The sequence below is a fragment of the Fusarium redolens genome (assembly GCF_020744475.1).
Source record: "Fusarium redolens strain MPI-CAGE-AT-0023 chromosome Unknown BKA55scaffold_4, whole genome shotgun sequence".
Classification (NCBI taxonomy): Eukaryota; Fungi; Ascomycota; class Sordariomycetes; order Hypocreales; family Nectriaceae; genus Fusarium; species Fusarium redolens.
In genome coordinates, this window is record NW_025763667.1 from 1,294,169 (window position 1) to 1,309,040 (window position 14,872).

At 48.4% G+C, this 14,872-nt stretch overlaps 4 protein-coding genes across 4 annotated transcripts; 2 read left to right on the forward strand and 2 right to left on the reverse strand.

Moving 5' to 3' along the window:
* Nucleotides 1-651: 651 nt before the first annotated feature.
* Nucleotides 652-2,054, reverse strand: BKA55DRAFT_504835 (thiamine diphosphate-binding protein; the record flags this gene model as incomplete). The annotated part of the gene is made up of 2 exons (XM_046187131.1): nt 652-1,425; nt 1,479-2,054. The coding sequence occupies 2 exons, from the start codon at nt 2,052-2,054 to the stop codon at nt 652-654; spliced, it is 1,350 nt and encodes a 449-aa protein (XP_046052982.1).
* Nucleotides 2,055-3,127: 1,073 nt separating this feature from the next.
* Nucleotides 3,128-4,268, forward strand: BKA55DRAFT_608641 (UbiE/COQ5 methyltransferase). Its single transcript, XM_046196625.1, has 2 exons — nt 3,128-3,430; nt 3,492-4,268. The coding sequence occupies exons 1-2, from the start codon at nt 3,165-3,167 to the stop codon at nt 4,147-4,149; spliced, it is 924 nt and encodes a 307-aa protein (XP_046052983.1). The 5' UTR covers nt 3,128-3,164; the 3' UTR covers nt 4,150-4,268.
* On the reverse strand, nt 4,269-7,268 carry BKA55DRAFT_560369 (uncharacterized protein). The gene is made up of 3 exons (XM_046192089.1): nt 7,070-7,268; nt 6,588-6,735; nt 4,269-6,537 (listed from the first exon to the last, which is right to left on the reverse strand). Exons 1-3 carry the CDS (start codon nt 7,076-7,078, stop codon nt 4,652-4,654), a joined length of 2,043 nt encoding a protein of 680 aa, XP_046052984.1. The 5' UTR covers nt 7,079-7,268; the 3' UTR covers nt 4,269-4,651.
* A 3,145-nt stretch (nt 7,269-10,413) lies between these two features.
* On the forward strand, nt 10,414-13,789 carry BKA55DRAFT_275022 (uncharacterized protein). Its single transcript, XM_046185486.1, has 3 exons — nt 10,414-10,576; nt 10,729-13,206; nt 13,259-13,789. Exons 1-3 carry the CDS (start codon nt 10,571-10,573, stop codon nt 13,466-13,468), a joined length of 2,694 nt encoding a protein of 897 aa, XP_046052985.1. The 5' UTR covers nt 10,414-10,570; the 3' UTR covers nt 13,469-13,789.
* Nucleotides 13,790-14,872: the final 1,083 nt, after the last annotated feature.

Here is a 14,872-nt window from a genome sequence, read left to right on the forward strand (position 1 = left end):
CAGTAAAGCCCACTGAAGAGGCCACGCTAATGAATGCGACAACCATCTCTACCTTAGCCATCAACATCGGATATTGCACGGCCAAATGAGCCAAGAGAGCCTCATACTACTTGACTAAAAGCTGATGTTGTTTTGATGTAAAACATATTCAGAGCACAAAAATGACGCGGCTGTCTGGCTCCGGCTCACTCAGGGTTATCATCATTCTCTGACGATTGATTCTGTCGCTGTTTTGATAATTCTGAGCTGCCCGCGTGACAATAAAGCACTTTGGTCTTCAGATCTCTCGTTGTACTAGACAGGATGGAGGAATTGGCTACCTTGGTATTTGCATAAGATCTAAGCTTATTATAGTTTTCAGCAAAACACCTTTGTTTGGCCATAATAAGCTCCGCGAGATATGCTCGAAACCAAAGTCATCTGGTGGGTGCACGCAACACATTACTACCTCACCCCCCTGGCTTGTAGTTCCATACCGACACCTACCGTCAACCACACGACATTATCAATAAGAAGAACCACAAACTGATGTCACTTATTGGTATACGCCACTGATTGAAATTTTCACTGAACTTAACTAAAAATGCATTCGATATTGTTCTTTGATTTTGCATCGGCTGGGCTATTCATCGCCCTATTATAGCTTCTATCTTATGGCTTCAAGCTATCCTTACCACCCTCAAACTCAGCAACATCATACTCTTCAGGATACTTGTCCAACATCTCCTTAAGCTCCTTCATCTGTGCCTTCAAGTCATCTGTCAACTCCTCGTAAATGTCCTCAAACATGCCTCGAATCGGGGGCTTCTTCTCCCGCTCTGCCTCACTAAACGCCTTCAAAATCTCCTTGCGAAGATCACTACGAGCCTCCTTCTCCTTGGCCTCATCCCAGATACCCTTTGCTTCCATCCACTTGCGTAGTCGAGTAATAGGGTTATCACGACGCTTCCAATCTTCGACTTCTACGCGCGCACGGTAGGCGAACGAGTCGTCTGATGTGCTGTGATGAGAGACACGGTAGGTCATGGCTTCAATGAGAATTGGCTTGCCGCCATCTTCAAGAGCCATCTCACGTGCTTTCTTTGTAGCTTCTCTGACAGCCCAGATATCGTTACCATCTATTCGGATGGTATCGATGCCATAGCCAATACCACGGCTGGCGATGCCATCACCACGGTATTGGTCTAGTGTAGGTGTTGAGATAGCATAGCCGTTGTTTCTGCAGATGAAGATAACAGGGCATGATCGTGTGGCGGCAATGTTGAGAGCAGCGTGGAAATCTCCTTCACTAGCCGCGCCCTCGCCAAAGTACGCTACTACCACACGGGCTTTGGAGCTGGGATCTTGAAGCTTTTGCATCTTGAGGGCATAAGCGGCACCAGAAGCCTGGGGGAGTTGTGTCGCTAATGGGGATGAAATGGAATGCTATGCCATTGTGTTAGTTTCGGATTCTTGGTTTTCACTCGCAGTGTACTCACAATATTCAGCTCTTTGCTTCCGTAATGGACAGGCATGCTTCGTCCTCGACTTGGATCGTCCTTGTTGCCAAACAATTGGCTCATGAAATCCTTCGCTGTGAATCCTCGCTCCTTGAATACGCCTTGTTCTCGATATTGGCAAAACATAACATCGTCTTTGTCCAACACGCTGGAACTTCCAATGCTGACGGCCTCTTCGCCAGCGCTAACCATATAGAAACTCAGTCGGCCTTGTCTTTGCGCGTCAAACATAATCAGGTCCATGATTGAGATAAAGACCATATCTTTGTATAGACGGATAACCTCCTCGTCGGATATATCAGGTTTGAACGATTCATCCACCACAACTCCATGCTGGTCTACAACGCGATACGTCGACAAGGCAGGATACGACTCGGGGTCTTCGAATTTGAGAGAGCTTGTGAATGCGCTCTTCAGTGCACCAGGAAAGGAGACAAAATTGGAATTGGGTCGTTGCGATACACTGCTGGCTGATCGGATAGCAAGGGGTGTTACATGTGGTCTAGACAGGGTAGCCCTCCGCAGGGCGACTTGACGCAGAGCTCGAGACTTCATGATGTATGTGTATGTGGGTGATTGTATGTGGAGGGTCAATTGGAACCTGGGCTATGTTTTCTTTTATTCAAATTGCTAGAGCTCAATAGTATGCCAGATAGATAGTAGACCGTATTACCGAGGGGTTGTTGTGTCTGATACCGCGAGGAAGCGACGTCATCCTGAGCCGACTCCAACCCGTGAAAGCCGAGACGGCAAGATAGTAATAAGCCGTGGTTTGACGATGTTCGGCATACTCAGCCAACAATTGTTTCCAAGGGTGTTTTAATCATTCGGTAATCAGTTGGCTCCCTTGTCAGTCCTTACAGCGTGCCTCTTGGCTTGACCGACCATGTATCATGTCATGTTTGATGCCGGCCATGAAGCCCATGATAGCCATGAGGACCCCGACTTATCCCCCACACAAAGTTCTTATCGCTCTACCCCACACTCGCGATAAACTCCAGATCTCCATCGATGGATCCAGTCCTAGCTTTATTAGTATCTGCCACTTTTAAATGCAGCTGTCACCAGCTGTCAGTGAATGTCAACCACAAACAACACACAGCAATATGCACCACGGCAACCAGTAGATAGAATCACTGTCAAAATTGACCAAGCATGCAGTTGAAGTAAAGAGAAATATCTTCAACTTTCCACATTCAAACCTCTACAAAACAACACCGTGAAAGACATCCCCAGCAGTAACATCTAGCCCAACCGTCTGAATCTACTTTCGATATGTCCGTCACTCCGGCAGTAGCCATCGCAATTCTTTTCCTTACCCTCTTCACAATTTTCGCAGTGCTTGCCTGGTGGTTGAAGACCAAGGTGCGCACCTTCATCCGTGCCATCTTCAAGCACCGCCAAGAAAAGAACAAGGGTAATGCTTCAACTGTTGCCAACTCCGGAGAAAGCGTCTAAGGTAAGATGAAATACTTCCATTACCCTTCTTAACTAAACCTAGTCCCTCAATTCGGCATCAAAATGGGTGCCAGCCACAGTGGCCACAAGGCTGGTGCGCCACTGTTCCTGACCCACCGCAAAACTCCAATTGCTCAGCCTCGTATGATTTTCGAACTGACCTCAACCAGAGCTTCCCATAACCTCCGAGGCTCAACTACATTCACAATGGCCTCACGCACAGCTCTCCGGGGCTTCTCCCGCACATTGAACCCCTCGACATGTTCTTCTACTTTCATCCGGCCATTTTGCTCTACCAATGCCGTCCGTGGCAACAAATCAACCCCTACATCTGATCGACCTACCCACTTTGGATATGAGACTGTCACTGAAGCCGAGAAGCAACAGCGTGTTGCTGGTGTATTTACAAATGTCGCCGAGTCTTATGATAAGATGAATGATTTAATGTCTCTGGGTATTCATCGTCTATGGAAGTGCGTTGAGTCCCTTTTAATTATACCGCACAGGATGTAACGAACTAACAATGAAACTTAGGGACTACTTTATCTCTTCCCTCAACCCTGGTGCTACGAACCCCCCTGGTCAACCTCAGCGCATTCTCGACGTTGCTGGCGGAACTGGCGATATCGCTTTCCGTCACCTTCAGCACGCCCACGAATTCAACTGCAACCCCAATGTCTCCGTTATTATCTCCGACATCAACCCCGATATGCTGGCAGTCGGTCGCCAGCGTTCTCTTGCACTCCCCGCATCCCACCAATCCGCCCTCTCATTCCTCGAGGCAAACGCCGAAGTCCTCCCCTCTCAGATTGAGGATAACTCGCTCGATCTTTACACAGTTGCCTTCGGTATTCGCAACTTCTCCAACATCCCTGCTGCTTTGAAGGAAGCCCACCGGGTTCTGAAGCCTGGTGGTGTGTTTGCCTGTCTTGAGTTTTCAAAGGTTGACAAGCACCCCATCTTCAACACCATCTATAAGCAGTGGTCCTTCAAAGGCATCCCCCTGATCGGTCAACTTGTGGCAGGGGACCGCGATAGCTACCAGTATCTGGTTGAGAGTATTGAGAGATTCCCTAGCCAGACCGAGTTCAGAAATATGATCAAGGATGCAGGTTTTGTCGTTGCTGGAGAAGGCTACGAGGACCTGACTGGCGGTATTGCCGCTATTCATAAGGGCATGAAGCCTGTATGAGGTGGCAAATAGATACACATGTAATTTAGTCTGTAAAATACTCCATCAGTCACGATCAGCATCACGAATAGTCGATCAGAGTCTAGCATTGTACAATAGGAAGTTAATTCATTCCAAATCGTCCTCAACCTAATCCCCTAATCCAGCTTCCGTGAACGTCATCATCACATCCACGTCTCCGAAATGATTTCCAGGGCCCAGAACGATGTTTTTTTTAACTCTCTTCACAACTGAACTCCATACAGGTCAAAACTAAAGAAGTCGTACCCTCGATGTCAAGGATTTTCGACTCCGAAATCTCATTAGGTACACGATACATGAAACGAGGCCGGTGAAATATCCTCGCTTTTCCTGTTGCTTAAGCCCATATCAGATCAGGTCAAGGCGCGACAAACAGGTGATGCCAAAAAAAAAAAAAAGGAGGCAAATTTAATGAGAGGCGTATGGAAAGGACCATGGCCTCAAACGGTTGTGTAGTGACACTCAAATTTTGAGTATGATATTAATCGGCGGCGGGTGTGGAGGGAGCGGCAGCGGGTGAAGAGGTGCCTGTCTCGCCCTTGAGACCTCCTCGACCCCGTCCACCGCGTCCACGATCTCCGCCACGACCGCGACCACCTCGTCCACCACGTCGGTTGGATTCGGAGTCACTGGCACCTCCAGCGCTGCGATATCCACTGGTGTTGGTGGCACCGCCGCGTCCGCTGGCACCCCAGTTACCAGCACCACCTCGGTTGGCATATGTCTTGCCCTCGCGATGTTGGAAGATCTTGACCAGAGGCTTGGATCGGTCCTCCTGGGTTCTAGTCTTGACATCCTCAGGAAGTCTGGCCAAGGCAGCATCACGGTCCTCCGTTGTCTTGAACTGAACGACCTTGTTCGAGTTACCCCACTTGTCAACCTTGAGAATCTTGTGCTTGTCCTCCTCGCTGAATAGTTCTCGGCATTGATCCTCGGTGTTGACATTCATAATGAAAAGACCGATGATGTCCGAGGCAGGTGTCTTGGGAGCGGGAGAAGAAACACGTTCAGGGTGCGCTGAGCCGTTAGCTGGAGCGGAAGCCGGAGCTGTGGCCTTCTCGGTGTCTTTGCTGGGAGGGGCGGGAGCAGGACTGCTCGAGCTTGGGGCAGGCTGAGGAGTCGCTGGCTTAGGTGGGCCAGACAGAGGTGTAGCGACAGCAGGCTTAGCAGCCTGAACTGTTGAAGGCTGTCGGCTGGTAGGAGGGGGGACGCTGGACTGGGTCGACGGAGGGGCAGGTGAAGGAATACCGGCTGGGCCAGCTGTAGTGGGAGGAATGCCGGGCTGCTGCTTGACGCCACGGTGAGAGAAGTTAAAGCCCTGAGCACGCATCTCAGTACCAATACGGCCATCCTGGATCTCGAGAACCAGGTAGCCGAAAGCCGCATCAGCAAGGTTAAAGTTCCACATATTCTTGAAAGCACTCTCATCGACTTGTCCGAGGGAAGCCTGGCCAGCAGCCGGACCGCCGAAGGGGTTGCCACCAGCAGCAGTGGTTGGCATCTTCTCGACGATTTGCAGAGCATTCTTCAGAAGGTTCTGCTGGGCCTCATTCTGCTGGATAGCAGGTTCCACCTCACTCTTGACAGTCTCCCAAACGTCGTTGAAAGAAGCCTTGGAGGCAGCAAGCTTGCCACGGTAATGGTCGAGAGTAGGGTTGACGCTGAACTCGTTGTAAGAGCTACCATATCGGAAGTGGAGTCCAGCAGAGATAGAAAAGTCGGCCTTGAGGGTTACTGAGAGCTGGTTCAAGATACCCTCACGAGCAGGAGACGCATGTGTGATGAAGATGCGGGTCTCGGTAGGATCGTAAACTCGGTGCGCGGTGTCGACAAGCTCGCCCATTTGCAAGAGAGTCGTCCACATAGTACCCTGACCACCAGCAATAGTAGTGCGGCCTTCGCCATTATCAAAAAGCTTATGCATGACAACAGCGCCACCAAGACCAAGTAGTCGCAACTTAACACCGCCAACCTCCAGTAGCATTGATCGAGCCTCGTCGATAATGTGCAGGTTAGGGACCTTGTACTCGCCAGTTCGGAACTTCTCTAGTACTCGGACATCTTCGCAAGCACCCCAGACGGTATAGACGGGAACATCAAGCTTAACCTCACCGCTGATAAGGAGAGGCAGCTCCGAGAGAGGAAGCTCATTTGGAGGAAATCGGGACTTTACGGGGCCTGGTCCTCCTTGTTGAATAGCCTTCTTTACGGGCTCGGAAATCAAGGGCGAATACTGCGCAACATGCTTAAGCGTCTTCTCGGCGATTCGTTCCAGGGAAGTGTCGTCGTAGAAACCAAAATCACCGGTGTGGATGATATGGTCAGCTCGGGCTTGTTTCGCAAGATCGTTGAGTGATCTCAGGTTTCCTATAACATTATTTAACGTTCAGCCGACTGCTTCTCCCATGGTTACCAACCTCGAACATCGGCAATACACAGAACTCTTAGGGGACCGGTTTGGAGGACGCGACCCTGGTTGGGCAAAAGTGGTGCAGCACCAGCGGGAGGAAGACCACCGGCACCGTTCTGAAGGTAGCCTGGGCCCGGGTTATTGTATGCTCGCGGCTATTGGAGAAATGTTAGCTAATGTTAATTTCAAAATAGCCAACTGCGCAGTTGGGGTAATCGCATTTTCGTGAAAGTGCATAGTGACGTGGAGTTGCGGATCTCGAAGGAGGCCATCTAACGGGGCGCAACGGCGGGACAACACGCGAGCGGGGAGAAGGTAGGCTTGGGGGTAAGGCAACACGGAAAGAGCGAGAAATGGCCATGGGCTATCTGGTAAGGCGTTGCAAATAATGCGAAGCTTATCCTCGCTTGTAGAAAGCCGTGAACAGTGCGAGGGAGATGGGCAAGTAGCGGATAATAGAAGGGGCCATGTCATGGGGAGAGCACTCACAGCAGCCATTCTATCAATCAACTGATTCTATGCGCTCGAAATCGGTCGGAGATTCGCGTGTTCGGATAATCGCGTGGATGGTGAGAAAGTATGCTCTGAATAATGAGATAGAGCTCCCGTAATAGGATGAATGGGTATCAAAAGAGGTGACGATGTGGAATGGAAGACAGGGAGGCAATCACGGGGAGGTGGATTTTCGTAGCTGTAGCAAGGCTACCTCAGAGGTAGAGATAATTTCTAGGTGGCCCCAAGAATCGGGAGTCAAAGGCTTTACCCTTTTTGGACTAGCCGCATCAGCTTCACCTCTGATGAGGTACCTGTCCGCCTGGAAGTGTTAATTGGGCCTAGACCAGGGGAAGCTCATTCAATGATGCTCCAAACGGTTAATGGTCGGCAATCGCAGAAACTGACCGTTTGAGATCGAGGTCTTGTCACCGTTTTGCCTTGAAGAAAAGTTCCTTACCCTGCACAAACGATACTACCTCGAAGTGAATATAGACAGAAATCTATGATATTGAGAAAGATGTTATAGTTTCTCTTATAATTAAGTTATAGGGAGATTTTCCTAAATCTTTGATCTTGATTTCTTCCAAGTATCCCACTTTCTCTACCTACTACCAGATTGTAGCTTTTCACTCAATTCACTGATTGCTTCGACCAAGTTTAACATGAAGAGCAAGCATTCATTATGTTGCCTAACTTATAAGCTGAGACACTCAATCGAGTCGATTCCTGATGTAAAACCTCGGTATCAGAAGGTTATGGTGCTCAATCTCCTTTGTCGAGTTCAACGGATAGTCCTGCCTGACAATCAGACTCAATTACACAATTATACACACCAAGGTTCTCACAGGGCAATAATCCTGATTTACTTTCTTATTCACCGATACGTGAATATTCAAATAGCGAATAAAAGAGAAACCAACGGATATCCGTTGCTTGTGGCCAGAGGGGCAGGTGAAGTGGCAACGTGAGCTTACTATCAGCGGTTGAATAGGTAAGGTAGCCAGTTACACGAAACCACAACCTACCTATGTGTGGGTTCAGGACAATTATCCAGCAACTTTGTGGACAATAACATATGAAGATCATGAAGGATATCGGATTAAGCAAGTCAGATTGTTCGCAAGTTGCAAAGTTTTGTAATGAATGTCTTCAACGTTTCGATTACTTCTGCGCTGCTCCCTTCAGATGAAGGGGATATCCGACGGTGCGGAGCGATGCCTACTGTCCGAGTCGTCACAAACCCCCCGCATGAGTTGAATACCGTATACTTACCTTCTTGCTCGATACGTAACAAGTTCAGCGGGGTAGAGTTGCCCTTGGAGTAATGGTGCTGTTGGAGTTCCAATGTAACTCTGTTTACCTTAAGATTTAGCATGACTTGCAAATGACCCAATTCCCTCCCTACTGATCCGGTGTGAGAGCCTGCGAGAAGAACCCCGAAACTACTAGGAAACAGGAATAAAGCCTACGATAGAATATCTCTATACGAAGACCTAGAAAGAAGCATGGGGCTGGCCTTGGCTCTTGAGTATCATAGCTTTGTGCTGATCTGAGACAAGGATAACACCCACATGCGACCGATCATGCGGTCATCAAGCACTTTATCTAATACAGGAAACAAATAACAAATGGACGATAAATTGTTCTAGACAAACGAAACAAACGCTCAGATGAGTATGTTAAAGTTAAACAAACATCGGAAAATAGACCAGGGTAAAATATTAGGCTTCAGCAACATGGAAAATTGTAGTAGTACTTTCGGCCTTGTTTGTGAGTATAAGAGCTGATATCGAGGTTCAGGAAAATAAAAGTACAGGCTCTTTTTGACATATATTAGTTCGCATTCTCTAGAAACAACAATTTTCTCTTATCCCAAGTCTTATAGTCATACTTGACTGAGGTTGGCATACAATAGCAAGAATCTCGTAAGGTCTTCGGTGATTTGTAGCTATACAGTGTACTAATCGGCATTTCCATCCCTTTCTTGCGCTTGCTGCCTATTAGATGATTTACGTAGATGTTACATTTACAACAAAAATGAAAGCCCTTAGTTTAACATCTCCTTCTTCTACTATATACTCTTTTTTGTCTGATGGTAGACCAATACAAACAAAGGCATCTCTAGATAATGCAGAAGCCATGAAGGTCAACGCGCATGTGCGACCTGTTTCAGTGATGGATAATTATAGCTCACGCTAGAAGCTCATTCATTACGTGAAAACTGACCTAAACCAGGACTCAACTTTGTCATTTGGTATGTGTTGAATGAAGTGTTGTTCGTGTTGTCTGGAGCATACAGCCATGCCATAAGAGATATTCCTCACGGGTCAAAACGACCGCGATTATTTGGTCCTGTTACCATGGCACCCCCTCAATGATATTAGCCGCTACGTTATGTGATATTCACCATCCATCACAGCAAGTAGGTTGCCATGCGCACCGCAGACGTGACAATACCGTCCTTTCGGACATGAGAAACCCTTTATTAACATGGCCAAGAAGAAAATGAGCTTGTCTGTCGGTTTCATTCTGGGCAAGCAAGGATGGACCCTTTTTCAGGGCTCTTTACTCCTGGTTTTGATTCGAGGGATTGAAGGGACATTGACCAGCCCAGCACAGACGTTCAGCGAGTTAGAAACTCAAAGCAAGGCTTCATGACCGCATCCATAATGACTAGGCAACTTCGGTACCTGACACATGATTTATTAATCATGCACAACTGTCTATCCTATGCGGATATCTGACAGAAAGTCATGTTATATGTTTATCCTTAGTATATTCTCAAGACACTATCCGCCTAGAGTCATAGTCTCCATGGATAGATGTCCAATTCTAATCCATCAACTCACATGGGCCTGCGGCACTGAACCACCCCGACGGGCGCCAACTTTAGTGCAAGATAGCGCTGTGATACAGTGGAATAGCGCCTGATGACCCGCTGTAAGCGCCTCCACCACGTGACCTACCTTGACACGTCTCATGCCCCGGTCTAAGTACCGTCACCCTTTGATTGCATGTACCTACCCTTACCAGGGCTACCCAACTTGTATCTCGCCTTGGGCCTTGGACGAACCTCTTCTTTCTGTCTCCCTTGATTTGAGTCTTTGTCTATTTCAAAGAAACAGCCACAGCCTCCTACCAGTTCCTCTACGATCACATCACCCGAAACGACTCAAATAGACGATATCGCCCCCACCAAGATACGATACTGGACACTAGGAACCCTTGACGGACGACATACAGATCAGCGGCTCGTCCTCACATCCTCCCCATGCGACAACAGACTTGACGAGAACGCCGTCCCAGGAGGTGACCAAACCTCTCATTCTTTCGAGCCACAGACGTTCCATTACTTTGCGCCGCTAGTACCGTGGTGCACTAAGGCCCATGATAACGTAGATTCGACATTCAGCATCGTTTTAATAGACAAGCCGGGATACCGCACACAGGCAATCGTGGGCGTGCAAGCCTCCGTTGAGGCCCACCCAGCCGTCGATGATGGTACGTCAATATTTGCATTCACCGAATGTTTATTTCTCTATATGGAACACGCAATTATTGGCAGTTGGTGAAATTGCGCTCTTTTGTTTATTTTGTCCCGGCTCTCTCAAGTTGTCGCCACCCATGCTGATCCTAGTTTGTTGTCTGTATAGACATCATCTCGACCCCGCGGCGATGTTGGCGGCAGTTTTGCTAGCAGACGCGGCCATTCCAGTCAGCTTTCGATTTCCGATCCAAGCCATCATGTTACCGAGGCTATTGGTACTCTGTATGGCGATGAGGACGATTCAGGATCAGAAGGTGGTCGGCCGTTGAGTGTAAATCGTCCACTGAGCTTTATAGGCGGCCCGACACCTTACCAAGAATCGCTCCCTCGACCACCTCCAGATGATCGATTTCTGTCCGTAGACACACGAAGAGGTCTTAAGCGAACCGATTCCGAATCGTCCGCCGGCGAGACATCGCCTGTTAATGGCGACCCGACCAAACGGCCTCAACCGCTTTCACAAGGCCAGCGAAGTAACTCATTCGAACAAGGACCGAAATCGCCGTTATCTCCCACGCTTTCACTTCGTGATGTTCAAGCCGACTCGCAATTTTCTCTCACGAACATTGATAATCCAAATGACATCGCTCAGGAGTTGAGTAATTTACAGGCCCTCAGGCGGCTGTCTATGGATGTTGGAAACAACAAGGATCCTGATATGCCACCCATGTCTTTAATGGCTATGCCGACTATAGCACCAAGCGGTGACGACGATGAGAACGACCCTTCAAGACTACTTTGGGTACCTGCGAGAGTGCATCCAGAGTTGGCTCCCGGCGAGTTTAAGTCGTTCCTCGAAAACAGGGTTCATTCGATAAGACGAAGGTCCGGAGACTCTTTTCTGTCCGCCGATACCGATACCAACGAAGGCGACTCGGGAGCTGGGGGATTAAGAAGGAAAAAGTCCATGCTGTCACGACAAATAGACAATTCAGGAGATGGCGGTGCTCTCGGTTATGTCGATGGTGCTGATCGATTAGATCGAAAACGCTCACGGGGCCACAGTCATGAACTCAGTCTGGAAGAACTCGTGAAAGATCCCACGAAAGCCGTGCAGAAATTTGCTCAAGAATCTCAAGTGGCACCCTCTGGACCCGAGAGCAATGCAGACGATATGCCAATTTTGCCTGCTGCCCCAGGTATGGGACTACGGAGGTCAACTCGAACAACATATCGCAAGGGCGGCAGTCTACGGACTGGACCTCTGGCTCGACGGTCTGGGCATAGGCAACAACCCAGTGAGGATTCGAATTTCGCTCCTCTGGAAGCACCACCCGGTCACGGTCTTACGCGAGTCCAGTCGGAGCCTGTAGCAGACAACTACTCACAACAAAATCGCACAGTCAAACGATCACATAAGTTCTCCCAGGAGTCAGTGGAAGATTTCGATTCTTATGATGAAACAAGGCAAGGGACCAATAATAGCGAGCTTAAACGTGCAGAGACATTTCAAGACCAGCTACCCATCCGACCTTCACCGAGTCTTCCAACGATTGAGACCTCAATTCACCAAGACGCTCACGATCAGCATGAACAGAAGTTTCCAAAACGGTCATCGTCTCAAAACGCAAAGACTCACCCTATTTCTCAGAGAATGTCGGAACCCGAACCCGTGATAGAGGAAGAACCTAGCCGCTCAAGTCGACGAAGCATTGGTCGACAGCCTGCGTCTCAGCCTGCACAACAGCAATATACCTCCCGATCATCATATCCCCAAAGCCAATCCTTGAACGATAATCTTGCGGCAAACCCTTCACTACTTCCTGGAAGTGGCTCATCGCGAACTGATAGCCTCACTTTCATACCAACACTGAACCAGGATGAGCGAAAATCCGAAAAGAAATCGAAGAAGGATCGGGATGACGATTCAAGCTCGACCAAGTCTTCCGGAAGTGCCTGGAAATGGTTCAAGAGTACAAGTGATGACAAAGAAAAGAAGAAAGAAGAGAGCAAGAAGTCCAAGACCAAATCACTCGGCGAAAGAGTTCAGGACAACGTACGATTGGATGTCATTCAAACATCAATTGACAAGAACGCACCCAAGGGCCGTGAGAGCCTTGTTCTTGACCGTGACAACGTGGAAAGCAAATTGCAGGAAGAACGAAAGAAGGAGAGTCACCGCAAGAGTGATTCCAAGAGGGACAAGGATGGTAGTATCTTCTCGTCCATCTTTGGTGGAAGCAAGAAGAAGGAGGAGAAAGAGCGAAATGCGAAGAAGACCCAACACCTCAAGGTTCCCGAGGAGCCAGTATATAAGCCCCTAGTCCCTGATGTGGATTATCACTGGACAAGGTTTCCTCTACTCGAGGAGAGAGCGATATATCGAATGGCTCATATCAAGTTGGCCAACCCGCGTCGACCCTTGCTCAGCCAAGTTCTACTGAGCAACTTCATGTACAGTTACCTGGCTATAGTTCAGGCGATGCATCCTCAGATGAACGTACCCATTTCGCCGCAACAGAAGCGCTTGGAGGAGGAAGCTCGTCGAAAGCAACAGGAGCAGGAATACCTGGCTCAACAGCAGATGCAGGAAGAGCAAGATGCCCAGGAAGCCATGGATCAATACGACTTCGATTATCACCGGGTAAGCGATACACAAATAATTATATAAACAATCTTGCTAATTCCAACCACAGGCCGCGGTACAATACGGCGAGTCTGGCAACGGAGAGGTTGATTATGTTGACGATGCTCAGATTTATGAGGATGAGCACGGCACAGATCACCACCAAGACTATGGCTACGATGATCCAGAAGGGTACGGACCGGGATCCAAGGAATACTACCACCAGTACCATGACACTGGGAACGATCGTCGGCAAGATGGGCGAGAGGATATGTGGTAACAGCCCGAGTAGTTGTGCAAAGCTCATTCGCAGAGTTGATCGTTATATATGTTAATGTTTTTTATCACCACCAACTATCATTAGCTGCCGGGGCAAGTGCCTCAGACAGCGTGCAGCGTTTTCAATCAGCCCTAGCATATGGCGGAGTTCCGGAAGACGAGCGCACGAGGGCGTAACAGGCTTGCTAACATACACTTCCAATTTCCTTTTCTCCTTTGTGAAAGAAGAATGGCCACGAGACTGGCGTGGAGACAATCTTGCGTGAGCCTTTCTTGGTCTTCCTGTTTTTCCCTGCGCTGCCAGTCTTTGCAATAATGTTTGGTGGAGTTTTTTGTCGTTGGAGCACTGGGATGAGCGTTTATCTTTGAAGAAGCGACGGACTGTCTGGCATGGGAGGAGAAAATAGCTCGTTTTCCTTGGGAGATTATTACTCAAGGTGCTGGACACATATGTCCTGAACTGCTGTTGATGGTACAGTCAATAGCGACCAGGAACAGCATGAGGTATGAAGCTGTAGGATATGATCTAATAGAGATAGAACTGCTAGCATATGACGTTGGAAGAGTCCTTAAGCATGGTTAAATGTAATGCGAAGCTGTTTGTCCTGTCAAAACTATGCCCGCCGTACTGTTTAATGATATTTTACACAAGGGTTTCTACGAGAAAGACCTGTACGTAGTCCTTCATGACTGACCTCCCTCTCCAGTTCCTGAGAGTGTGAAGTGCTTCCAATCCTGCCCTGAAGCACCATCTCCAAATGTGCCTTGTCATCAACCTACCTGGCTGATACAGAAGTGCTCCATGTTTGAGATCTATGTACACCTCCACCGACGCTCCCGAGATCATCTGTAGTTCTTGAAACGCAGAGCCAATACTATCATCTATCCAAAACTATCCCACATTGCCAGAGGTGGCGCGATGAGAGAACCACCACATGGACAATTGATAATAACATGGAATAATAGAACCGAGGAGGCTAAAGGAATCGTACGGCTGCTGTGCCAACCGTAATCATACCCGCCAATAAAGTATGTTTGATGAAATAGGATATCCCTTGATGTTGGTGGTGGGTTGTCTGTTCTTCGACCATGGTTCTCATCAAATATGACAATATTTCCTGTCTGCGAGAGAAAATCAGTCACATATGTAGCCAGAATAATGGGAAGACAGTCTAAATCGTAAGAGGCTTCTCTTGCTAGTTCATCTGCAGTGCAGAAGTCAATGGTCTCCTGGTATGACGAGTTTGCTGGCGAGGCTCACGGCCAATTCTCCGAATCTCTGTGTCAACTTTTCACGGTGAGCTAAATTCTAGTCATGTTGATGGGACGCCCAGATCTATCCTGGTCACCAAATTGAGCCTTTGTGTCGAATAAGGGAGAATTGAGATGGGTTTGTACGAGAGAT